The sequence below is a fragment of the Mauremys reevesii genome, linkage group 1 (assembly GCF_016161935.1).
Source record: "Mauremys reevesii isolate NIE-2019 linkage group 1, ASM1616193v1, whole genome shotgun sequence".
In the NCBI taxonomy this organism is placed as follows: Eukaryota; Metazoa; Chordata; order Testudines; family Geoemydidae; genus Mauremys; species Mauremys reevesii.
Genome location: NC_052623.1, coordinates 172,550,836 through 172,576,754, shown reverse-complemented (window position 1 = coordinate 172,576,754; position 25,919 = coordinate 172,550,836). Strand labels below are relative to the sequence as shown.

General features: G+C 42.0%; 1 protein-coding gene across 7 annotated transcripts in view; it reads right to left on the bottom strand.

The window, feature by feature from the left end:
- Positions 1 to 298: 298 nt before the first annotated feature.
- CYYR1 (cysteine and tyrosine rich 1) overlaps positions 299 to 25,919 on the bottom strand; it is a 197,097-nt gene continuing 171,476 nt past the window's right edge. For 6 of the 7 annotated variants that reach the window (XM_039521176.1, XM_039521178.1, XM_039521184.1 and 3 more), the window contains 2 exons: positions 5,508 to 5,665; positions 299 to 1,907 (listed from right to left, as the gene is read on the bottom strand). In XM_039521176.1, the coding sequence (XP_039377110.1) occupies positions 1,774 to 1,907; positions 5,508 to 5,665 (292 nt within the window). In that variant the 3' untranslated portion in view covers positions 299 to 1,773. Of the gene's footprint in view, positions 1,908 to 5,507; positions 5,666 to 25,919 lie in introns of those variants that run through there. The other variant, XR_005593098.1, reaches the window with a different exon arrangement.

The window sequence follows — 25,919 nt, the reverse complement described above, 5'->3', positions numbered from 1 at the left end:
TGTAAGCATGTGAGTACTCCCACTGAAGTCTGAGAGATCATTCATGTGCTCAACGCTACACTAGCGCTCAGAACCTTACCGAATCAGGGCCTCAACACCTACAGTGCTCCTCATTTGGGACCTAATTCAAAGCCCAATAATGTCAATGGGAGTCTTTCTAGTGACTTCAATAGGTTTTGGTTCAGGTCCTCGGTGAATCACCTTTCTTCTTATTTTGTAATACATTGAATGCCCATGACAGTTTCCAGCTGAGGGCTATATGCTAGTTTTTAAATAAACACATTCTGAGCCTTAAGAATCATGATCATAAACCTGGAGTTTATATGCATAAAAAAGGCTGTTTCCACAGCTTTGTGAATTCTGGTCACCGAAACTTCTTGATATGCTACATCATTTTTCCTCTTCTACTTTTTACATAAGTTGAGGCACATACAAATAATGCAGGAAGCCCTAAAAAGCCCATACAACAGCTGTAAATGTTACACAATAGTAAATTCAAATAGAAAAATCCATGTTGGTGTTTTTGTTCCAACAACTCTCTAATGAAGGACATTCACCAACAATGCCTGCAAAGTGATTCTGAAAGAGAAGAGATCAGGACAGAACTGCATATACCCCTAATTTGTGTGTGCAGTTCTTAAACAGGATGGTAAATCCAACTCTGATCTCCCTTTCAATCTATGGAGCCCAATCACTTAAATAACCAAGACAACTCATTCCCCTATCTTCTCTGTTGACAGCAACGTTTACAGTTCCTCTGCATGCATCTTCCTTTATGCTGACTATTAGCTTGTCAGAACAAATGTTCAATTAAAATTACTACTGATCTTCATACAGTTTAATCAACAATCAAACTGCAGGAAAAATCTATGAAGCCTTAATAACCTTGGGTTTTTCCCCTCCAAAACTATTTCAGGATTTTGCTGAATCTATATTTACTTTCAAAATTAATGTATTATCTAGTGACCTAAAAATCTGTATACAGTATTTAAATCCATATAAAAAGATTTGTCTATAATTTATAGTGAAAGCTACATACAAAAACGTTCTGTATACTTAGATTATAGGCTATAAACCAGACTTAATCTCTTTAAAAGTAGGCACTTAAAATACCCTGTGTTTTGGTCAAAAGTAGTTACATCAGTCATATTTTGGCCACTGAATGACTTTAATAAGATTCTTGTTTGCAATATACCTATCAGATCCTAAATACTGCTATGCTGAACAGGTCATCTGGTATTCCTATTTTGGAATGGAAGTCAATAAGTAGCTTCCATCTTTCTTGTTCTTCCTTATCTGCACCACTTCAAGGAAAGATACGATACAGGTTTGTAGACAACAGTTGGAATTTTCCTCCCAGAATAGACCCCAACTGCTGTATCTCTTGCTCTGAAGAGGAAGCTTATTCACCATTTTTATCATACATTCCTTTAAATGGAAAAATTATATTCCAGTTCACTTTAACAGGTTGCTAAAGAAAGCCAGCAGAATTTTGGATGTTGCCAACCACTGTTGACTAGGCTGTAAATCCTAGTAGCTGTTTCTTTTATTGTGCTTTAGTTTATTTGTGAATTACAGTGATCTGGGATGGACTATACTTTTCTTCATCCTTTAGAAGTCATCCTGAGCCACAGCAACTGTCCTCTGTTACACTAACACCAGGCAGCAAATGTGGATGTAGGCCCCATCCTATTTGCTCCTGAGCCAACAATATCTGTCCATAATGTGCTGGCTGATTCAACAGGCACTTTGTATCTCTTTAAAGCCCATTAATTATTTCCCTGAATATCCAGGGTAAGGAGGAGGTGGCGGATACTGTATTGAAGTCGGTGGAGTTGGAGTGTAAGGTGGAGGTAGATCTGCTGCGTATTCCATCTCATATTCATAACTATAAGGTGGAGGAGCCACTGAAAGTGAAAGAGAAGCAGAATTAATTTGAAAAGTATAATTTAAGCAAATCAATACGATTTAGGTGGGGAAGGTTTCCTGTAGCAAATAGCTCTACTCATTGTGGGACAAAGCTTGAGGTCTTCTCTGAGGTTCCTAGCCAATAGGAGCTGAGGGGGTGGTGCCAGTGGGTGAGAGCTGCATGGAGCCACTTGCGTACCTCCGCCTAGGAGCCGGACCTGCTGCTGGCTGTTTCCAGGGCACTGACGGGGAGCCACCCGAAGTAAGCCCCAATCCTGTGCCCCAATCCCCTGCCCCAGCCCTGAGCACCCCCAAATCCGGAGTCCCTTCCTGCACCCCAAACCCCTCATCCCTGGCCCCACCCCAGAGCCTGCACTCCCAAATCAGAGCCCTGACCCCCTACTGTACCCCAATCCCCTGCCCCAGCCCTGAGCCCCCCCAAACCCAGAAACCCCTCCTGCAGCCCAAACCCCTCATCCCCAGCCCCACCCTAGAGCCTGCACTCCAGCCCAGAGCCCTGACCCCCTCCCGCACCGCAACCCCCTGCCTCAGCCTAGAACTCCCTCTCATACCCTGAACCCCTCATTCCCAGCCCCACCTCGCAGCCCTCACCCCCACACCCCAACCCTCTGCCTCAGTCCGACACCCCTCATCCCCAACTCTGTTGGGTCACGGGCATCAACAATTTTCTTCAACTGGGTCGCCAGAAAAAAGGTTTGAAAACCACTGTCCTAGTGTGTGGTTCTTCACAGCCCCACATCTCATCATGGAGATGTCCCACCTCCCCAACTTGAGGCTACACTGATAAGAGGTTGGACTGCCTGATGATAGTGAGAGCATGTGAACCCAGGATGTGTGCACTGCAGGGGAAAATCAGATCCTAGTGCAAAGGAGAGATGATGGCACTTCCCCAAAATCTACTCAGAGCTGAAGTTGAGGCAGAAGGAAAAGATTTCCATAGCTTGCCACCTATCTCAAAGACAGCTCCTAGCTAGGGTGGGAGAAATAATTTCTCACAGTCTGTGCCATCCTCCAAAAACTGCTTCTGCTGAAGCACAGAGCCTCCCCCCTGAAAGGATATTAATACCAGGGACAGGGAAAATGGAGAACTAAAATGCTTCCTGCTGGAGATGAATGGATAAGGATGAAACACAGTGAGAAAAGATGTCTAGAGACCTCCATTTTGTTTTTGCATGCTAACTTTGCTCTTTAGCAATTCATGATTGAGAATCCTAATGAGTCCTATAGTACTCTTTATTACTGAACTCTCTATGTTATGCAAAGCAGTGTTTCTATAATGAGGATGATTATAGCTAAGTTTCAGGCAGCTGGCAAGTATGGGAGTGAGTGGGAAGATAGATACGTTGAGTATAGGAGACTGCAGTATGGACACATTACTAACTATGTAGTGAAACGGGGAGATATGCAAAAATAGTACAGTCTGGAGTGGCATTATCTTTGCTGCTGAACCCAAGTATGGTACAGAATCCCATTTTTAAGGCAAGGGGAATTCCTACAGTGCAGCGTGACTGATTTTATTGTTCCTAAAATATATAAACACAAAACCCTTCTTAGGGTAATTTCAATAAAGTTGCTAAAATTAGAGCATAAAATAAGACACTAGCCCAGGTCATACAACTGATACATTTTTTTAGGCTGTAAGCTCTTTGGTGCAGGGATTGCCTCTTAGCATGTGAATACAAATATTTAATAATATTTAAAAAGCCCTTATTCATTTTCACAGACAGCTCTTAGCATTAAGGACTTAATTCTGCCAAGTGTTAAGAGCCCTCTACTCCCACCCCTGGAATTTGCAGGAGGCACATAAGATGCTCCAGGAATGGGCCCTTCAATGTACTTTATGTGATTCTACTGTTTCCATGCCACAAGGAGTATTTTATCTTGAAAAGATTTTGTTTACAGGACCTGGCCACATCGGGTTGTTTTTTTAGAAGACCTGTCCTTAAAAAATTATTCACCAAAGCAATTTCCCTAATTTGATACCTGGAAAATCAGCTGCATGGTACTTTCACATTCTCCTGAGACAATATAACAAGATCTCCCTCTCTCTCTCTCCGTCATGGCTTCTTGTGCTGTTTTTCAGCCTTATTGTATCACAGGTATTCATTTCTGATATTGGAACATAACCACCAACCCCATTTATAGGGGTATCAAATGCCCTGGCTTCGCTTTGACATGCAACTGACATGATAGACAACTGATTGCCTTGCATGCCCTGCCATCATGATCATTATTCCTTAAGTAACACAAAGCCATTAAGAAAGGGCTGGATGGTGGAAAGCTAGAATATATTTAGTTTAGTAGCATTTGTATTTTCCATAGCAAACCATGCACAGTATTTTAGGGATTGACTATGTAGCCTGTAACTTGGAAATATAGTGTATATTTTAATATTAATGTTCATGTGTTTAAAATAAAATTTATTATTCTTTACTAAGCATTCAAAAGAGTTCTAGGTGCTTCAGAGAAGCAAGAGGAGACACAATTTCTGCTCCAAGGAGCCTACAAGGGAAGGTCTGAGGAATGAACTTTGTGGGGTGTGTGGCTCAGCAGAACCTTCAGAGGGGGATGTGGATCAGCAAAATCTGCCCTCTGATATGACCTGGGTGGAACAATACAAAATGATCCCACATCGAGATTTCCTCTTCCAAAACCACTTGCAGTTGTGAATCCAGGCCAATCTGCAATATGTCAGGTTTCCAGAAGCTTGAGATGCAGATAGTATTAAATTATTTAGATAAACACTTCCTTTCCATGATATAGACCTTCCCCAAGCACTGAAACCACACCCCCCCAACTCTTGAACATTTGATGGGATGGCAGGGTGCACTTTACACTGCTCTGGAGTAGTTTTTGAAGTATCTTAGGATATGTCTGCACTGCAATTGGATTGCCATGGCTGGCCCATGCTAAATGACTCAGGCTTGTGGGGCTGTTTAGTTGTAGTGTAGACACTTGGGCTCAGGCTGGAGCCTGGGTCATGGGACCGTGCAAGGTGGAAGGGTAACAGAGCTCGGGATGCAGCCTGAATCCGAATGTCTGCACTGCAATTAAACAGCCCCGTGAGCCCGAGTCCATTGGCACAGACCAGTTTTAATTGCAGCATAGACATGCCCTCAGTTATTGGGAACAACTGTCCTTTGTTGACATCTTTATGGCTTTATTTTGCTTACTATGAACCAAAAGTGGATGTAACCTCCCCATTTAATGGCTGCACTTAACTAAACTCTTCTTATTGTAGTCAAGAGGGGCACTGACCACCTGTGACCCCGACAGATCTAATCCTGGCCTGGAGAGGAGGCCTGAAGATGGGGAGGGAGGTGTTGGAGAGCGTGCCTGGTCCACACTCGACCTGTAGTGGTGGATCCTGTCCTTGGTTCCCTGTTCTGGGTGTTGCAATGGGGTGGCCAGGGTTGCAGCACTACTCAGGTTTGCGGCATTAATGGGGGGTTTATGATTTCTGTGGGTAAAATTGTCACTGCTATGAAATCATAATGATTAAAGAATATAGCTCTGTTATGAACATTTCCTATGGAATTCTTTAGCAATCTTATGAAGGGGTAACTTAGCAACCTCACCCGGATAGGTGCTGATGGTGTTGATGTGTGTAGTTCTGATGACCCCTACTCGAGTTCCACGATTGTTCTTCATGCACATGCAGATACAGATGGCGATGCCGGCAATCACTCCCATGATAAATACGATACCAAATACAATCCCTGCTATTGCTGTGCCTCTGCAATGTAAGAGGAAATATACAGTCAGTTTCAGCCAAAGGCAGTTTAAAGAAAGAAATCCTTTCCTCTTCAGCGTTCCTCATTTTAAACAAAAATGCATATTGATTATTGGAAATACCACAGAAATCAACCCATCACAGCATCTAAACAAACATGAAGATCCCAGACACATACAAAATGAGACAGTTAATTCAAAGTCACCTAGAACATTGAGCCAGGTCATTCTTTCAATTTACTGTATGTTAAATTGTCTCATTCCAGGCCGGGCATAAATACTTTTAAATAATGTGCAGGACAGTTTCTCCTCCACCCCATTATGCAGTTTTCCCCCTAGAAGGAAAATCACTATTCTTTTCTCTTTAGAAAAAGGTAAAGTTTCCCATTAGTAATTCCAAGGGCATCCCAAGGTGCTTGCGTGGTATGTTTCCATCTGCATTGTTCTTGTCTTTGCTGTATTTTGAGTCAGAATGTTTTTTTAGTACGCAGAATTGTGTACCTGTCCAACTCCAGGCCCACAGATTTAGGAGAACCTTCTCTATTGTGAACAATAAGAAGCAAATTCAATTTGGTTATTCTTTCCCACATCGTCTCGTGCATCCGTCATGTATACTCGTACAATGATTAAAACAAAACAAAACAACAGTCATAGGGGTTCAATTTACCCCAGTTACTTTTCCGCCCAAAGTGATTAATCAGACTGTAGTTCCAAACCATTTGGAAGAAGGAAGCCCTTTGCACTTACACTTTGGGTCAAAATTCTTCTTTTAGGTATACATGAAGAGCTCCTGATATTGAGGACCAACATTAGCCCTTATGATACACCCTAGGCTCGCTCAGTCTTGTTATTCTGCGCAGTCAGTGAAGCATGCACAATGTGCAAGATAGTATTGATAGTCGTGACTTTTACAAAGAGAAAACACAGTTTACTGAATATTTTTATTCTGTGCATCATTTTACTTTCAAACCAGGATTTTAGATAGCAACCTTGTGGATACTGTTATGTATATTTTATGTCTTCTAATTTGATACTTTGTTCAATAACAAATAAGCTACAATAGGATATCTTACAATGCAGAGAATAAAGAGAGCATTGCGAAAACCTGAAAGTTATAAATAAAACAGGGTTTATAATGTGTTGGTTTTCATATACAAGTGTCAGCCCTGGAATGCATTTCAAAATTCGGAGTGCCCAGCTGCTTCAATTGAAGTCATTGGTAACTGTAAGAGCCCAGCACTTCTGAAAATCAGACCATTTATTCAAGTGTCTAAATCTGGATCCAGGGGCCTCTCTAGATCCACAAAAGGGACTTAGGCTCAGTGTTTTGTGCCCAAGGGAATCCTCAGCCCTGAGTGAGGCATCCAGGCTCTTTATACAGTAAAGAGGGAGACTCAGGGGCCTACGAATGGGATTCACAGAGGCCATCATACTGAAGAACCACCTAGGCTAGCCAGAAGGAAATGCTTATGCCCTCAAAGGGAGTTAGATGCCTGACTCCCATCAGTATTCACAGCTGTGAACCCTCTCCTGATGGTAGGCACCTAAGCCAGCCCTTTCCTGCAAAGAACAGTGGTGGTGGCACCTTCTTATAGCCAATAGCCCAGCGTTTAGAGTGCTTGCCCAGGATGTGGGAGACCCAGATTCAAGTCCCCACTCTGTTCATCTTGAATGCAGGCTTTCCACACTGCAGGTGTGTCATAGCTATCAGACAGTGGGCTATTCTGGGGTGGGTCCCTCTCAATCTCTCCTGTTGAAGCTATTCCACACTTTTTTATAAAACATTTGTATAGTTATTACAGCAGACTGGAATTGGGGTCTCCCAGGACAGTGCTCTAACCACTGGGCTACAGAGTCATTCTCACTGGCCCAATGCATATATAAAGTATTTTATAAAACACTAAAATAAGGGCACTCACCTGGGATGCGGGAGACCCTGGGTTCAAGTACCTGTTCTGAATTACTCAGAGGGGGGATTTAAACCTCAATCTCTCATGCTCTGACTACTGGGCACAATGGGCACAGCGGCAACTCTTTGTTCTGTAGGGGGCCTGATCCTGTAGATAGTCCCCAGGAACCTCTGCCAGAGCAGGCCCTGCAGCTGAGATAGGCAGGGAATTGCCTAGTTTGAGAATCCTGCCAGGGTTTAGATGCTAAGCAGCTCAGCAGTATCAGGAATTAGATGGCTTTGTGCATGCCCACCAACAGAAATGCAGAGGTCTTTACTGGCGGAAACGTAGACACCTGAGGACTTTATTTACCTACAGGGTTAGGCAGCAGCTGTGTAGGAGTTGGGAGGGTTTACATTTTTGATGTAGGTGTCTAAAGGTGCTTACATCTCTTTATTGGTCTAACCCTTAGTGTTCACCAACAGGTGTTAAGTGTTCCACACTTTGACCCAAGCCTAGAAACGTGAGACATGGGAAGCCCCTTATTTGTAACGTAACAGAATGCTGCAACATTAGCCTATGTGACTGAGATCTTCCAGCTGTCAAGTTCATCCAGTTCTCTCTCGGACCAAGTTAGCCACTTTTGGAACAATAGGCACATTAAAAAAAATAAAAATTCTGAAAAAAGACTCTGAGATATTCTTTCATTTCCAAAGAGTCTTCTTATGACCCTACCAAAAAATAAAGGCATAATGAAAGCTCCATTTATTACAAACAACTGCAGAGCTGTGAATGCTTCCATTATATCCATTAAATGGCTGAATCATTGTGATCTTCCCCTAGAGTGCAATATCAGAAAATCATATGGAAAGTTTTTGTGCTTAAACTATCTCATAGGTGAAAGAAACAGAACCTGAAACCAAACATCCCTGCACTGCTGGCTATAATTTTAGTGTTTTATTTTTCCTTTGTATACTGTTCAACAGTAATGTTCCAAATATGCAAATCTACTCGGCCACACTCATTCACTCAAGCTCTTGAGATTAAAACAATTCACTATTTTTTCATTATTATTACAGCCTACAAACTGAGGGGAATTCAAGCCACAGTTAAAAGAATAAAGGCCAATCCTACCCTCCACCCACACTCTCCCTCCTCCTCAAAAAACCCAATCTCAAAACCAAACAGCACCACCCACTTCTCTGGAAACAGTGACTGACCTAAAAATGCAACAATATAAATACAGTGGGGCCATATTCTGCACTCCTTATCCCGAGTTAATACTTTACAACATGAGTAGACTTGAAATCAATGAGACTACTCATGGTGTAAGGTACTACTCAATGTAAATGTGGCAAAATATGTCGAAATACCTGGATGAGGAGCAAATATTATTAATGCTTGAATACTCCACTGGTACTTAGGCCTTGTCTACACTTAAAAGTTTGCCAGTATAGCTATGCCAGGAAAACCCTCTTAATGTAGATACAGTTATACAGTAATTCCTCACTTAACGTTGTAGTTATGTTCCTGAAAAATGCAACTTTAAGCGAAACAATGTTAAACAAATCCAATTTTCCCATAAGATTTAATGTAAATGTGGGGGGTTAGGTTCCAAAGAAATTATTTTTGGGCAGACAAAAGGCATTATATACTGTACAGTACTGTGGGTGGGAGGTGCCCCTGGCTTACCCCACACAGGCACAGCCCACTGCAGGCAAGGACGCTAGGAAGTACCTTCGCAGCAGCAGTGGCAGCTTCACTGGAGAAGAACAGGCACTGACTTTGGCGGGAATGCACCAGGCCCGCCTCTTCCTGTCCCCGCTCCACTCCAGGCCCACCTCTTCCCACCCTTACTCCACCTCTTCTCCGGAGCAGCCGCATCCCTGCTCCTCCCTCCCCCCTCCCCCCGAAAGTCCTAAGCGCCGCCAACCAACTGTGGAGGAAGCGCTGGGAGGGAGTGGGAGGAGCCGGAGAAGAGGAACTTGTGCAATGCTCCCTTGTAAAGTCGCTGCTCTTCCACAGAATCTTACAAGCACTGGACAGAGCAGGCAGCCAAACGATGTTATAAGGGAGCACTGCACAACTTTAAACAAGCATGTTCCCTAATTGAGCAGCAATGTAACTTTGAAACAACGTTAAGCGGGAGGACGTTAAGTGAGGAGTTACTGTACTTGCAAAAAAATAAGTGCTTTTGCAAACATAGGTTACATTGGTTCAGTAAGAAAGCTAAGCTAGACCAAAAGTACTTAACTAGTACTACTAGGACTTTTACCAGCAAGCTAGGTCCTCAAAAACCCAAAAGAACAACATAGCCCTGCCAGTTAAACTTTTAAGCATAGACCTGGCCTTAGATACTAAGATAATGAGTCCAAAAAAATTGCCTAGATAGCTAAACATTTTTGTTTCTATTTATGAAGTCAGATTTTGCATTAAAGTGGTGTTTAGAGACTAGCTGTTAGACAGTTTGTTAATGACAGCATGAGACATGGAGAAGGAGCTGCCTACACTCAAATGGCTTCTCTGTTCAAGTAGGGGCTGATCCAAAGCCCGCTGAATCAGACCCACGGGTCATGCATTTTACATTGTTATGTGAGCCAAGTACTTCATGTGTAAAAAAAAAAAAAAGATTAAGAGGCTTTTGAAGAGAGTGTTACAGCATTAAAGTGCTATCTGCTAATCAGCTGAACATTAAGAACATGCTATTAAGAGGTGCTGGGCACCCACAGCTCCCACTGACTTCACCTGGAGCTCTCAGTGCTCTGCACTTCTGAAAATCAGGCTCCGAAAGGCTAAAACTCTCAGAATCAAGTCCTGACATGACTAGAATGTTGGAATGACTGTTCTGTGGATAGGATGTAAAAATAAATACTTGTTCACTCTGTGGATAACCTTTGGTACGGCTACAACGTATAAAGCAAAATCGTAAATATATTTATTTACCCTTCTGATGTGGCCAAATTTGTAAATGCTATTTTCATGTTCCTGTTCAATTAAATACCCTAGAAAGAAATTTATCAACTTTTATATTATAAAATGCATGCTCTCTCTCTCTCTCTTTCACTCAGTACTAAGATGATACAGATGACATTTTTCATGCTATCACCACTGCAAGTTTCTTCAAGGGGGAGTGTCTTTAGAGAAAAAGGACAGCAAAGCAAAGGAAGACCTAGAAACTGCACAGCAGAATCACATAGCAACTAGGAAGATTTGAAGGAAAGAGAAAACTTTGAAGTACAGCAGTTTAAAGGAAATCTCATGCAAGGTCCTTCATAGAAAAGATATGCCTAGAGGGAAAAAAATATAGCCATAGAAATAGCGATGGAAAAAGAGTATACAGAAATGTAAGGGGGAGAAGAAAAGATTTTTTTTTTGTAAAAAAGTGAAATTCCAAGGGACATCCTTGGGGGTAACAATAAAATATTAAAAAGACAAGTTTTCTTCCCCCATCACTAACAACACATTTCTATTTTACCAGTCAACATTTCTGCTGGTGCAAGGCCCACAGAATCTCTTCAGATCTTCTGCTGGGCTGCACAGGGAGGCTGCCAGTAAACCATGATTCAAGAAGCCTCTGAACCTCACATTCATCACATAGGAGATCTTGCTAACTACCCTACATAGGCTGTCACAGAGGGTGTTAATGGGTGGATGAGGGGGAGAATGGCCACACAACTGGTGAATGCAATGGCCTTAATGCCCTGCACAAATGGCAGAGGGGCAGCAGCTACTACTCTAACTCACTGCTGCATAAATGGAGGAGAGGCACAAGAGATTCTCAGGTGGGGGCATGAAAAAACTGGGATCCTCTGGGTCCCTCAGGAGCCACTGCCATAATAACGCGAGTGAGATTTTTTTTTTTAAAAAAAAAGATTGCGTATTGCGGGATGGGAGCGGGATTAAAAAAAAAAAAGTGTCCTCCCACATTGCAAACAACATGAATGCCCCAGCCAGCAGCTGCCCCTCTCTGGCTGCCCAACGCTGAAGGCAGCGCCGCCACCAGCAACAGCACTATCCCCCATTACTACTGCGCTGTTACTGGCAGTGGTGCTGCCTTCATTGCTGGGTGGCTGGAGCGCAGCAGCTGCTGGCCGGGTATTGCCACCCTCATGTCTGCGCTGGTGCATTCAATTCTGAGACTGGTAAGGGGGGCATGACTGGAAAAGTTTGGGCACCACTGCTCTAACTCGTCAGCTGGAGTAGTGACTACTGAGGACAGGGCAGTGACTGTACTACAGCTCCACACCCATATTCTACACTGAGGGGGGTAGATTTCACCTACTTGACTTCCTGCCCCTGCAGTGACTTGATAACTTGGGATTTATGCAAATGAAGTGAATTTCAACCTTGATTAATGAAACAAATACTATATTTCCAGTGACATCTACTTTGCACTGTGGCTTGTGTGCCTCTGAAGCATAAAATGCAGACGATCCATAGCTTAGATTTGCTTCAGAGTAATTGTGGCTATTGAACACCCCTCCCTACTTGAACATATGAAACAATGTAGAGGTTTTCCTGAAATTTAAAGAGCTAATCTACACAGAGTTTTTTTAGTGCTATGTAGTGGGGATTTAGCCAGGCTGGCTTCAGACCCATCCGCTGCCTCACTTTCTGCCTTTTGGACTCCCCAGTGACTCAATATAGGATTTCATGCATCAAATAACACCCCACTTTGGGGGGTGGGGTGGGGTGGGGTCTGGTTTATTGATGCAAAGTTCAAAAGAAATACAAGAAATTCCACCCAGTCTTCCCAGCTGTCCCACAGCCCTTAGTGCACCATTCTTAGTCCTGTCCCTGCTGAGACTTTGCTCCAGCAGGCTTGCTCCCTGCACTCTAACCTTCCTAGCTGGCTACTGCTCTCTGCAGAATTGCACTTCCCAGTTTCTCTACCTGGGACCTAAGAAAGGGCTTTCTACATGGAGCAGCTCATGTAGCCATCCCGGCTCCTTTAAATCTTTCCCTGGCCTCAGGATGCCCTTATATTTCCCAGCAGGTCTGCTTCTGAGTCACATGGTCCCATCCCTTGCTACCTGGACTTATTCCCTTCACCTGCGGAGGTGGGCTGAGCCCAGTACTCTTAAAGGGTCAGCTCACTATGTGACACACATGGTTATATCAGTTTAGAACACAATATAGTAGTGTAAGCCTCTAGTATGGACAAAGTTATATGAGCATAAAACTCCTTATATTGGGGTAGTTTACTCTGGGAAATTTACAGAAATCCAGCCTAACAGGGTTTAAGAAATATTGTTCTTAAAAGACATATGACGGCCAGCATCCTCATTGTATTTTACTATGTTTCACTAAAGTAAGGGGGTACTCTTTTCACAACCCTCATTTCATGCATCTGATCTATCAAGTCTCAATTTTCTACACTTTTTTATTTTTCCAGTTACTTTGTTGCCAGTTGTTGGCACCAGTGGTTTGCTGACTTTGAATTTTTGTAAATACTGTACATCAATAATGGTACATGTACCACAAATTCTGGAATACTACTACTAGCACTAATATATCTCTTAAAGGATTTTCCCTAGTGTGTTAAAAAATGAAGCTACAGGACTAAAAAAAAGTCATTCTCTGAGATGCTATTATAAAAAATGATATTCTATGCTCTTTGATCCTCTGTTCCAGCATATGGTATGTTTGGAAAATGAACTCTTTGGACCTTTAATTAAGTCTGATTTTGCTGTGTTTATATAGGCAGAACTTCCACTGAATTTACTGGGACTAACATGCATGTAAAGTCTGCAGCAAAATTCCAGCAGGCTCATGTGCACTTTTTCCTCACACACAGAGGGCAGATTCATGCCTTCTGGCCTGTGGGTGTTCAAAGTGCACCGCCCCTCCATCCTAGCAGGGGCAGCTGTACCTGAAGGGGATTTACCTCCCCATGGAAGGCAGACTACTCTATTATTACTCTCCTGCAGGAATTTTGCCAGGGAGGGAAAGTTTAGTTTATGGCTGGGACACTAAAGGACAGTGTTCTCAAACTTTTGTACTGGTTACCCCTTTCACATAGCAAGTCTCTGAGTGCGACCCCCCTTATAAATTAAAAACACTCTTTAATATATTTAACACCATTATAAATGCTAGAGGCAAAGCAGGGTTTGGGATGGAGGCTGACAGCTTGGGACCCCCCCGCCATGTAATAAGCTCACGACCCCCGACCCCTGCTATAGGAGTTCCATTGGCAAAGCTTACGTTAGACTGATTGATTCAGTACATCCTCTGGCTTCCCTGGGCTTGTTGCTTCTGGGCAGACTTTCCACCATAATGTGATCATAACCCTGGAACACCTTAACAGAAGCCTGTGTAACCTGGGTTGCATAAAGTCAGAAAACTGCCAAACCTAGGACTCAGTGAAATTGTTTGGCTAGCTAGTACCCAGTTGCAGGGCCAAAACCTGATACAGGCTATGTCAGTTCTTTTTACAGGCCAGAGTTTGGTCAAGAGGCCAGAGGCCCAGTAAACAGTGAACAATCTTAGCTAAAAGAAACAGAACAAAGAGACAACCTTGCTTTTTACTAAGATAAAATTGGTCAGCAAAATGCCAGATGGGGAGCAATAATTGGCACTTTTATCTGAAGCTGCAAACAGACCAAAGGAATGAAAGGAGCCCATTATGTCTGTGTCCACTCCTCTGGCAGAGGAGGTTGCCATGCTCTCCCCACACACCAAACTTGAGTTTATGGAAGAGGTTCAAACATGTCAGTAGGAGATATGACATCCTCCTGCTTCTCACAGACACCAATGTCCGCCTTTAGAAACACAAATGAAACCATTTCTATTGCTATATACTTTTCAAATACTTTTTGTTTTAATCCCCAGGAATGTACCTGTTGGACAATCAGAAGGGCTACCTCATTCCTATGGACCCCAAATCAAAATTCAACATATATATTTTATATTAATACACTTTATACATTGTTTAAAGAAAAACACCTGTGTACTAATTGTATGTTACTTGTTAACCTGAAACCATGGGTGGAGACATTATGAATTCTTTTGACTATTGGCTACTGTGCTTATCTTGTCTTGTTGCTAGACCTATCCAGGGGCTCGGGACCACCCACCCAGTCACTTCCCTCCACCCATGAAAAATCCATATAATCCTTTATAATCAATTGTTTGGTAGGGTTTCTGAGCCTAATAAACAAAGTGACTGGTTTTGCCTTTGAGGCTTTATTCTGCAGTCTTTACTTAGGCAAAACTCCTACTCACTTCCTTATTTTTATATTTTAAAACATAATTTTATATATATATATCTGTTCCCCACTGGAAACTGGGTATAAACGGTACACAGGATATATCCCCCTGTATAAGAGGGCTCCCCATTCAGCACAGAACTGGTGGAATGGTACTATGTCAATCCAACCCCAGGTGGGCATTGGACAGCGCATTCTGGCTATTCTTCTTGGCTGTCCATGGCTACTAAGGGGCTATGGAGTGTATAAGGATAAATGAGAGTACTCCTGAGGCTGCTCTAATTTACTCCAAGTGTCTGGCAGCCCCCTTTGCGGCTCTGAGAATACAGGGAATGCAAAAATGGCTTAAAGTCACTTTTGCCCCTTCTTCCATTTCTGTGCCCAGTACAGAATCAGAGCAACTCAGAATCAGGGCTAGCGCCCAGTCCAGCTGGTATTCTATACATGGAATTCCTTTTTTAAACTAAAATTCCCCAAGCACACACCTGAAGGTAATACTATTTTCAACAAGCAATTACTAATTTAAAGATCTGCACACTAATCAACCTTTTAAAAGTACACCAACAGCTACTTTAGGATTTCAACTGTTACTTCATTAATTCTGTTTTACTGAGATCAGATCATGTATCTAAATATGTTGCTTCTGTTTGACTCCCTCCAAATTGATTTTTTCCCTCTTTGATACTGACACGGTGAGGTGTTTTTTTTGTTTTTTTGTTTTTTTTTTAAAACAGTTCAACCCACAAAGTGCCTTGAGAAGTATAAACACTGTGAAAAAGCAAAAGTACAGCCCTTTGGGCATACAGTACACTGCAAACCCTAACCTTCATTCCCCCTTCTCTGCTGGCAGCTCAGGACAGACATAACACTACACGGGATTAAGAACAATCTCTTTTATCTTTTCATATTTTCGATGCACGAACAGTAGGTTACAGCCTATAAGTTTGTTACAAAGGTGCATGTCCAGTGAAGTGTAGTCAGGCATATTTAAATAGGACTTGAGAGGAAATCATAAACACTGCAACATAACAGGATACATAATTACAGTTTGTTCTGGTTTCAGTGTAATCCTTGGATGGACTTTTCAGACAAGTTATCTTTCCAGAAACATGTGAACTCAGTGTACTTAGTTTCTTTATGCACATCCGCACACTCCTCTCCCTGGCGCCTAACCTGAGTAGTTTGTCTGGGCAGTGGAGAACTCAGCCGGGGGATATAAGAATGGAATGTTACAGAGTGGCAACAGAGTGCTCCAAATAAGCTACACTGGAGAAGTCTGTAAGATCCAGGTGCCCACCCCCAATAGGGAGAAAGGGCAAAATGATTTGTATAGTTGTGGATCCTCTAGCTTGTTCCAAAATCCCCTCACCTGACAACAGCAAGCCCCTGGGATGCTTGAAAAACACCACAAAGGGGTTGCGTGCTCCCTCCCTTCCCCATGCACTGAACAATAGAGAAGCATCTCAGTTCCTCTACAACTCTGCCCTCTGCACCCACAGAGGATGATGCAGGATGTCCTGCTCAGAGCATTCAGGACACACACGGAAAGGTCTTTCTGTTGATTTTATTTCTTGTAACAAAACAGGAAATGAATTTAGTGCTTGTGGAAACTGCTGCAGTGACCTTGGAACTGAAGTCATCTCTCAGTAGAACAGTAGAGCGTGTCAGCGCATGCATGCCCCCAGCTTCCCAGCATCATGCCTCAGCTGTGGAATTTAGTTTGAAAAGCTCATCCATTCAGTCTTGGACTTTCTGTCCTGACTGCAACTCTGGTGCAGAAAAGCACCTGACATCCCTAAATCATTTCACATAGGATAACATTATCATCAGTTTGTACTACAGTAGTGCTTAGGTGTCCCGGTCAAGGATCGGGGCACCAGTGAGCAAGTCCCAAGAAGAAGGTCCCTGTTCAACAGTAGGTTTATGACATCATGTGAAAGGCAGATAAAGCAGATAAGGGAGGGAGAAAGAATCAGGGAGATGGGAGGACAACAGAAAAATAAAATTAGTGTGTTTTGCAGAATGGGAAATGGTTTCAGGCTATAACCTGATAATGGCTAAGCAACTAAATTTTGATCAGTCTAGATCTGTTCTGTGTTTGAACTTGAATTTTAAAAGTGAACAGATCCAGATCATGGCCTTGAAACCCTGAGGCAATCAGTCCAACAGTAAAGAAATTAAATGCTTTTACTGCCATTTGAAAAACTGTCAATACAGTTAACTTAAAACAAAAGTGACAGAAAAATGCTATTAACACTGCAATATCAGAAATTACAGCTTTTCTACTTTTTATTTTAAAGTATTTTGATCAGGACAGTGCCTCAGGTTCCAGTTATTGACTTTGCCCTCCTATTTGTTTGAGCTAGGTGCTACAAAGATATTTGAACCCCAGCCTCTCAGTTTAGTTTGTTGTGCCTTTTCTCTCTATTTTCTATTCTTTACTCTGCCCCTCCCCCGCCTCCCCAGTTCTCCTGTTGCAATCTCATGAAATTAGAGTTTTCCAGGAGCTGCCTGGAAAGGAAATAGAACCTGTAATGGAATTTCCACTTTTTGAAATGTTCCACATTGTTGTGCTTGCTTGATCAGTGACCCAGACACTGTATCTATAGTTGGGAGGGTGACAGTGTTGCACTTAGTGTAATTACCTTTGTCTTGTTTTAGATGATGCTCTTTTTGTTGCTTTTGGTCCTTGGTATTCCTGGTCCCTCACTACTGTTAAAAAGCACCTTCTGAGTCAGAAGCCAGGAAAGCGATGGGAGCACAACAAAAAAGGAGCAACATCTCTAACAGCCCAGGAAGGGAGCTGAGCTCCTTCTGAACCCCCAGCCAAAGAAAAGTGGGGAGGACAGATTGGCATTAATGCTTCCAATAAAATTGCTACCACTCTATAGAACTCTAGTAATAACCCACTTTTGACATCAGCTTGGGTAGGTAGGTTTAAGTGCCTCCCAGAATGCTCTGACTAGTGTTTGTTTGATAAATGTTTGAAGTCCTGTTTATTTACATCAGCTTCTGAAAACATTTGGCTTCACATATTTCCACCAGCTCATTTCTAGAGCTATGTCAGAGTCTGTGTTTTTGCTTCACGGGGTTTGTTTGAACATTTTATTTGCTTTCAATTTGCAACCTTCATTTACACTTTTGAACTTGGTATTTGGAGGAATCCAAAAGCTCAGATCAAAACCCACCTAGTTTCACTTAAGTTTGCATCCACAGTGGACGTGCCATAGCTTCAATGCCAAATCTAATCATGTCAGGTCAGGTGCATGTGAGAGGTTCATGGTCCTCCTGAGGCTTTCAATTAACCTGTTCCATGTTTCAAGTTTGTAACAAACCCCTAAATCAGACAAGTTTTATATGATTTTAGATTTCACTGAGAACATCACACATAGCTCTGATCATTATCTGCAATGTTACCCACATGAGTAAGCACTAATTAAAGGGGTGGCAAGACTAGGCCCTTAAGTACAGCCCTGAGACGCAGAGGAGCACAAGCTTGCGGGGAGAATATCAAGTGGATGAGTGACATGGAAGGTGGCATTTTATCGGTGTAATCAATAAAACTTCCATAATGCTGAGGTCAGAGACCTGGCAGTTGCTGATGCACAGTGCGAGCTGGGTTCAAATATGCTTCATCTGTGGCAGTATATGCCTGAGACTGCACAGATAAGAATACCTCACTCACTCCTGGAACACAAACAGCCAGTTTATGGCTGTCTCCTGCACTAGTGTGCTGAGGCAGACAGGAACGTTACAAACCTGTGTGTTGCAGAGAATTGTTGCAAGTACTAGATCGGGGTGGGCAAACTTTTTGGCCTGAGGGCCACATCTAGGTATGGAAATTGTACGGCGGGCCATGAATGCTCACGAAACTGGGGGTTGGGGTGTGTGTGTTGGGGGAGTGAGAGCTCTGGCTGGGGGTGTGGGCTCTGGGGTGGGGCTGGGGATGAGGGGTTGAAGGTGCAGGAGGGTGCTCCAGGCTGGGACTGAGGGGCTCAGAGGGGGGAGGGGGATCAGGGGCGCAGAAGGGGGTCAGGGTGCAGACTCTGGGCAGCGCTTACCTCAAGGAGCTCCCAGAAGCAGCGGCATGTCCCTCCTCCAGCTCCTACACGGCAGTGCGGCCAGGTGGCTCTGCACCCTGTCCTGTCCACAGGCGCTGCACCTGCAGCTCCCATTGGCTGTGGTTCCTATCCAATAGGAGCTGTGGGGGTGGCACTTGGAGCAGGGGCAGTGTGTGGAGCCCCTTGGCTGCCTCTGTGCATAAGAGCCAGAGGGGGGACATGCTGCTGCTTCTGGGAGCCACGCAGAGCCATGGCACACGTGGAGCGGGACAAGTCCCCGACCCTGTTCCCTGGCTGGAGCGGGGCAAGCTCCGGACCCCACACCCCGGCAGGAACTCGAGGGCCGGATTAAAACGTCTGAAGAGCCAGATGTGGCCCCCGGGCCATCGTTTGCCCACCCCTGTACTAGATAAATCTCTTTCCCACATGCATCCACTCTCACACACAGAGGAAGACTACCTGCTCCCTCTCACTGTCCATTAGAGATAGAACAGCTATTGTTTAGTCCTAAATGTCAAAACACATGGTTGCTTTTCTTTGAGAAGTGTAGTGGTTGAAAGAATTATTAAAACTAAAAACTGAAAACAAAAAGGACAAAATAAATGAACAAAAAATGAAAATAAATGTGTGTGTGTGATTATTATAATTAAAAGGAATAGATTACCAACAATTCAAAGATATCTGGCTGAGTTGGAAAAGTTAAGTACCTAGAAAAGCGGAAGTTAGACCTGGAAATCAAACTTCCTGAAAACGATAAGACACAACTCCAGTTGAGTGGTGCTGTATGTGTATACGCATGCAATCTCTAATACACCAAAAGAGTCATAAGCCAAAATGTGGCATAGTTCATGTCAGACTATGTGCTATTGACTCAAACTATCTCCCACAGCTCTGGAAAGGCTAAGGCCACAGAATACCATTCTTTCCTTCACGGTGGAAACACAAATACTCTCGAAACAGATCCAACAGCTTATATAAAACTGCTAAGGCTTGTTCTCAAATTCAAGAATTTTTCTACTGAATATTGTACATTCTCTAAGTGCTCCATTAGTGAATCACTAGAAAGAACTATACTGCCATCTACTAATGGCTGTCAAAAGAAAATATGAGTCAACAAATGCAAACATCCAGATGAGCCCTCTGAGGAAAGAAACCCAATTTGCATAGAGGTGCCTTATAGGGAACAAGTTACTCAAACAAATGCCCAAGGAACAAACATTATGTAGTCAAAGAGCTCTTCTCTTTTAATAGAGAGCCAAAGATACATTGCATTGGAAGAGCCCCAATAACTTTTAATTCTGTTCATATCAATGAACCACGATGACAAGTGGCCACATAAAGCACAGCAATGACATAATAAGAGCAAAATAAGTTCTACTGATGACATCAATTCTAGTTCTCTTTATATTTCTTGCTGAGAGTGCTTTTATGTTAGCATCACTGACCAGAATTTGATAGAGATTCCTAGACTACAATAGTATAAAAGGATGGCCACTTTAGTCCTGAATCTGCACCCACTGGAGTTAACGGTAATATTGTCATTCATTTCAGTGGATGCAGGATCTGGCTCTATGGATGAAATTCCCTCCAATACTCAACACTCATGCAAGGCCCACTGCACCACTTCAACAGCATGGTACCTCTTCAGGAGGAGATGACCTTGGAACAGGTAGAGACACATCCATTGTGTACTGCTGAAGGATAGTCTGTGGCCATGCTTACACTTACCAGGAATCGATGCTGCTGCGATCTATGCAAGGGGGTCAATTTAGCAGGTCTAGTGAAGACCTACTATATCAACCACAGAGCGCTCTCCGGTCTACTCCATTACTTCACCAGAACGAGAAGAATAAGGTAAGTTGACAGGAGAGTGTTTCCCGTCAACCCAGCATGTTGTAGACACCACAGTCAGTCGACCTAAACTATGTCGACTCCAGCTACATTATTCACATTGCTGAAGTAGCGTAATTTAGGTCGATTTAGCCCCATAGTGTAGACAAGGCCTGTATCAACTCTGACTGAACCCATTTGCATGGAGGCTGCGGTAACTACTCCAGTTTACAGTTTACACAGCCGGCCAACTGGGCTGATGGAGTAAATTCCACCTTCTCCAAGCCCTGCAGAGTTCATCACACATACAATCTAATCCAAAGACTACTAAAGTCAATAGGACTCTTTCAACTGACTTCAGTGGGCTTTGGACCAGGCCTACAGATGATTAACCCTTGCTTTATTCAGGGAGGTGTGAATTTCATCCCTTAAGAAAGGTTGCTCCTTTAGTCCTTTTTTTGTGTGTGGCACACACAATGGCAAAATAAAAGAATATGTGATACCCAAAGAGAAACCTCTCAAATGAAACACAGATGCAACACTATTTTTACAGAATAGGAAGAAAGCTTTAGACTTTATTTTTGTAACATTTCATTCCCAGAACTTAAGTCATGCCCAAGAAATACAGTTAAGATTTATTAAATTCCAATTCAAATAGGAAGATTTTATTGTCTTTAGGAAAGCTGGAAAATAGAGTAAAAATGAAACAGATATATTTTTAGAAACTAAATCATCAGAATTATCTCCTGGAATCCATAGTGGGAAATTAAAGCCCCAACTTCATTTATTATTTACACCCTAATTTTTAAAAAGAAAATTATATCTTTATGTACATTGTCAGAATAAAACAACAGTGAAATATCTTTTAAAAAGGCAACACTATCTGGGATTGTATTTTTTAAGTCTGAATAATTCTATCTGGGCTTTGAATGATCTGGCATAGATTTTTTTCCAAATCTTTCAATAAAAATAAGACACTGAAAATTCAGTTCTGTAGCAGAGTGGGGAAAAACACAAAAGAAAAATATTTTCTTCTCTTCTTTCTAATGTACTTTAAAATTCAGCCCCCTTACTAATAAATAATAAAATGGGCTTTGAATCTTTCAGCTGCTTAATTAAAGGTGAATCTCTTCAGCATTCCTTTCCTTTACTTCCTTTACCTTTACCTTTTCTCTTCCCAGAAGCTGCATGAGCCCTCTTGAGGTAACTCGTGTCTTTTGTGACTTGTAAGAAGGGCAGGGTCCAATTCTGTTCCACTGAAGACAATGGGAGTTCAGCCAATGACTTCAAGAGAAGCAGGACTATCTTCCAAGGCCCTGATCGTGCAAATACCTATACATATGCATAACTTTAAGCATGTGCATATAGCTTCTCAGGATTGGGGCCCTATTGTGTAATGTAATAAGCAGAGATCATCAGCAAACTGTGATTAAGGTGATTAGACAAGCACAGGTTAAACATGGCTGTAATATCAGATATGTACATTATATTTATTAAACATGGAAGTGATTGGTGATGGGAATCAGTTTACATTTCTAAAGAAATAGATTATGAAGGATTAAACAGGAAATTTCTTGTTTGCAAAGTTTGTTTTCTTTTGGTTTGTTTTTTTTTGTTTTGTTTCTCTTGTATGTTCCAGAAAGTGCAATAATTAAGGTCATTTTACCCAAAGAAGGTGATGGTGTTGAGGATGCAGAAGGGGCCACTGAACTGTAAAAACCTGTGAACATGATAATGTAAATAATACTGAGCCAGATTCTTCTTTCACCTGAAGGAGTGTTGGAGGTACTGAGGATGGGCAAATTATTAATGAATCAGCCAGAATTCCTCTTAAGGAGTACCAGAGAACACACACACACTGATGTGCTCACTGCACCAGAGTATATACCCTGGCCAACATGGAGTAAGGGTGGAAACATGACCGAGCCCCTTCCTGCCCCTTTTCAGGCATCTATATTCACTGGGGTGCAAGGAAGTAAGAAGTACTATGCACCCTTACATCAATTCTGGCCAGTTCCTATACAGTGTGTGGGATGAGCTCCTTGTTTCCCACTTCCCCTTTGCACATCCACGTAGGGGCTGGACAGAATTTGGCCCATTATTACTAGATATGTTTCTCCACAATTTTTAGCGTAGTCTTACTTATTTTCTTTGCCACTGATAGGCAGAGATGCCGGGATAAAACCGGCTCACCTTACTCATGCGTGTAAGATGGGAAGGATTTTCCTTACAGACTATAAGGGAAGAGCTATGTAACCTCAGTGGGGTCCCAATTCAGCGAAGCGCTTAGCACATGTTTAACTTTAAGCATATGAGTATTCCCACTGAAGTCGACAGAACTACTCAAGTGCTTAAGTGATTTGCTGAATCAGGGCCTGGGTTTTCGTCCATTACTTGTTATGTAACTAAACTATTCCTTTGCCTCATGTTCCCATATCATGCAGGACTTTGGCACTACTAGGCTGCCTTAAAATTATATTATAAAAACATTCTGCGATAGCCTCTCAAAAGAATGCACAACACCCAGATTCTCAGTGGAAGAAGATGCGCCCAAACCCTCACTATCACACTCAATCATTTAAAAACAATCTGGAAGCAAAAAAATATTCCTTGCCCTTAGGTGTTCCTTCTTATACTACACACTTTATTAAATTAGGCTTCTGTAACAGCACTGGAACATTACTACTTTGCAAAAACAATGATGATATCCACAAGCCAGAAAAGCTCATTTCTATGCAAATGTCCCTAGTAATAAAAAACAGAAATATTGAAAAATTGAGCTACATTGGCAGAATGGTCTGTAAACAGAATTTTTTTCAAAGTTCTCCTTGAGGCTTTAAGTATTTCCTTTATGTCATAGCCTATTACTAATGTACACTTTACATGATTTGTCTCAGTGTCTCATGATATAGCTCCTGGGTAGAGCAGTGTATGTGTCACAATAGCACATCATTGTAAAAGAAAACATTTCTCACGAAAAAAGGGCCAAATTCTGTCCTTTGATACGTGTGAACCATTACCCCCACAGGAGTTCTGCACATGAATCGGGGGTGGAATTTTTCTCAAAGAATTGACTAAAATATTCAAAAGAAATGCTTAAAAATATATAAGCAGAAGTACGCTGCCATGTACTATATCAGTAGCTCTCAACCTTTCCAGACTACTGTATCCCTTACAGGAGTCTGATTTGCCTTGCATACTTACAAATTCCATGTCACTTAAAAATGACTTGCTCACAAAATCAGGCATAAAAATACAAAAGCAACACAGCCCACTGTAACTGAAAAATTGCTCACTTTCTCATTTTTACCTTATAATTATAAAATAAATCAATTGGAATATAAATATTGTACTTACATTACAGTGTATAGTATATAGAGCAGTATAAACAAATGATTGTATGAAATTTCAGTTGTACTGACTTCGCTAGTGCTTTTTATGGAGCCTGTTGTAAAACTATGCAATTATCTAGATGAGCTGATGTACCTCTTCATACCCCCAAGGGTATGTGTACCCCTAGTTGAGAACAACTGGACTACATCACCAAGGAAGGGACTTTATTGCACATTTTATGTTAGACAGGCATATAGGGCTAATTTACAGAAAGGGGTCAAACATGCTTCACCAAAACTGGCACACTATTGGTAGAGCAAACTTTACAAACATGTATGTGATTTACTCTCAATTCAAAATCTACACACAGCAGGTAAAAAGATCCTGCACAGATTTCAAAGGAAATTATGCCTTGTGCCAAAACAGACCCTCCAAAGCTTTGGAGCAAGTTTGTTGGGGGAGTGGAAGAGAAGACAACCTAGGTTTTAACTGATGAATAGTATTAAAAAAATAGGTCACCTCTACTCTTTCTGCAGCATGTTGTATGGGAGCTTAGTATTGGGAGCTCTCGGGGATATAACCATATTCAACACACTGACTACTCACTCAGAACAAACTTGTGTTCTAACAGCTGATATTTTCATGGCTGTAGGCCAGATTCATCACTGAAGTCAGCAGGTAAAGCTCCGTTGCCTCCAATGGAGTTACATCTATCGATGCTAGTGATAAACTTGGCCTGAGGGGGTTGAGAAAATGTTGAGTACCAGAACTGTGCCTTAAGTAAACTCCAATGTAATTAACTAACTACAGGGGAAATGTTCAAAGGCACAAAGGGGAATCAGGTGCCCAACTCCTGGGAAGGCAAATGAGTGAGAGAGGAAAAAAGGAGAGGAGTGAAAGAAAGTCAAGAAGGAACAGAAGGAAGAGTCGGAGCGAAAGAATGGGAATCAAGAAGCAAGTCAAAGAACAAGGAAGAAAAGTAGAAAAGTAGAGAGTGATAGAAGAAAAAAAATGAGTTGGTCACCTAATTCTCCTTTGTGCCTTTGAAAATCTCTTCTATTCCTTTCAGGCTCATAGATGCTATTTTCCCTCACATGAGCTGTGTTTTAGAGTGACTAAAGCCCTGATTCAGCAAAGCACCTCTGCGTGTACTTGAAGTTAGGCCCATGGTTAAATGTTTTTATTGACTTGGGGTCCAATTTCTTAAAGGGAACGAGGGAAGAGGTAATATAAAGGTTAGTGGCTATATGTTGGACTTGTGGGAAGGAAGGAAATCCACTGCACCCAATGTATCGTATTGATCTAAAACACACAAAAAGTTGGGATTAGAAAAATTAATATGGCTTTAAATGGTGACAACTCAGATAACCGTAGGATCTTCACTCTGGAAGGTCTAAGGCCCAGTACCAATCCTAGTGAAGTCAATAATAAAGCTTATAAGTTTCTATGGGAGCAGGATTGAACATTTTACAACATCTCAGAGGTCTGACTAATCTTCAAAAGCAAAGCACCCACAATTGGTAAAAGAGAAATTTTAAGAAACTGGAAGAAAGCAGACAAGCTAAATACTAGTGAGTGGGGCTAATGAACTGAGAGAATTGGAGAACATGGGAACAATTTTACACGCTATTTATGATTATTGATATTTATGAAAAATATGGTTCTGATTTTTAAAACTTTAAAATGGATCATTTATATACCTTTTTTCTGTTTCACTATTTCATGACTGATTGACTCATGTTTGGCTGAGTGAAGTGAAACTTAAAACTAACTCAGTGGCATTCTCTGTGTGTCTATAACGTGACAATATTTAAAGATCAAGCTGATCAATGACAAACCCTACTGATTATTTTTTTCTGATTTGAAATTCAGTGTCACTACTAATGTTAGTAAAGTTATACATCTGCTTGTATTTTTGCAGGATTGTGATCTTAGAC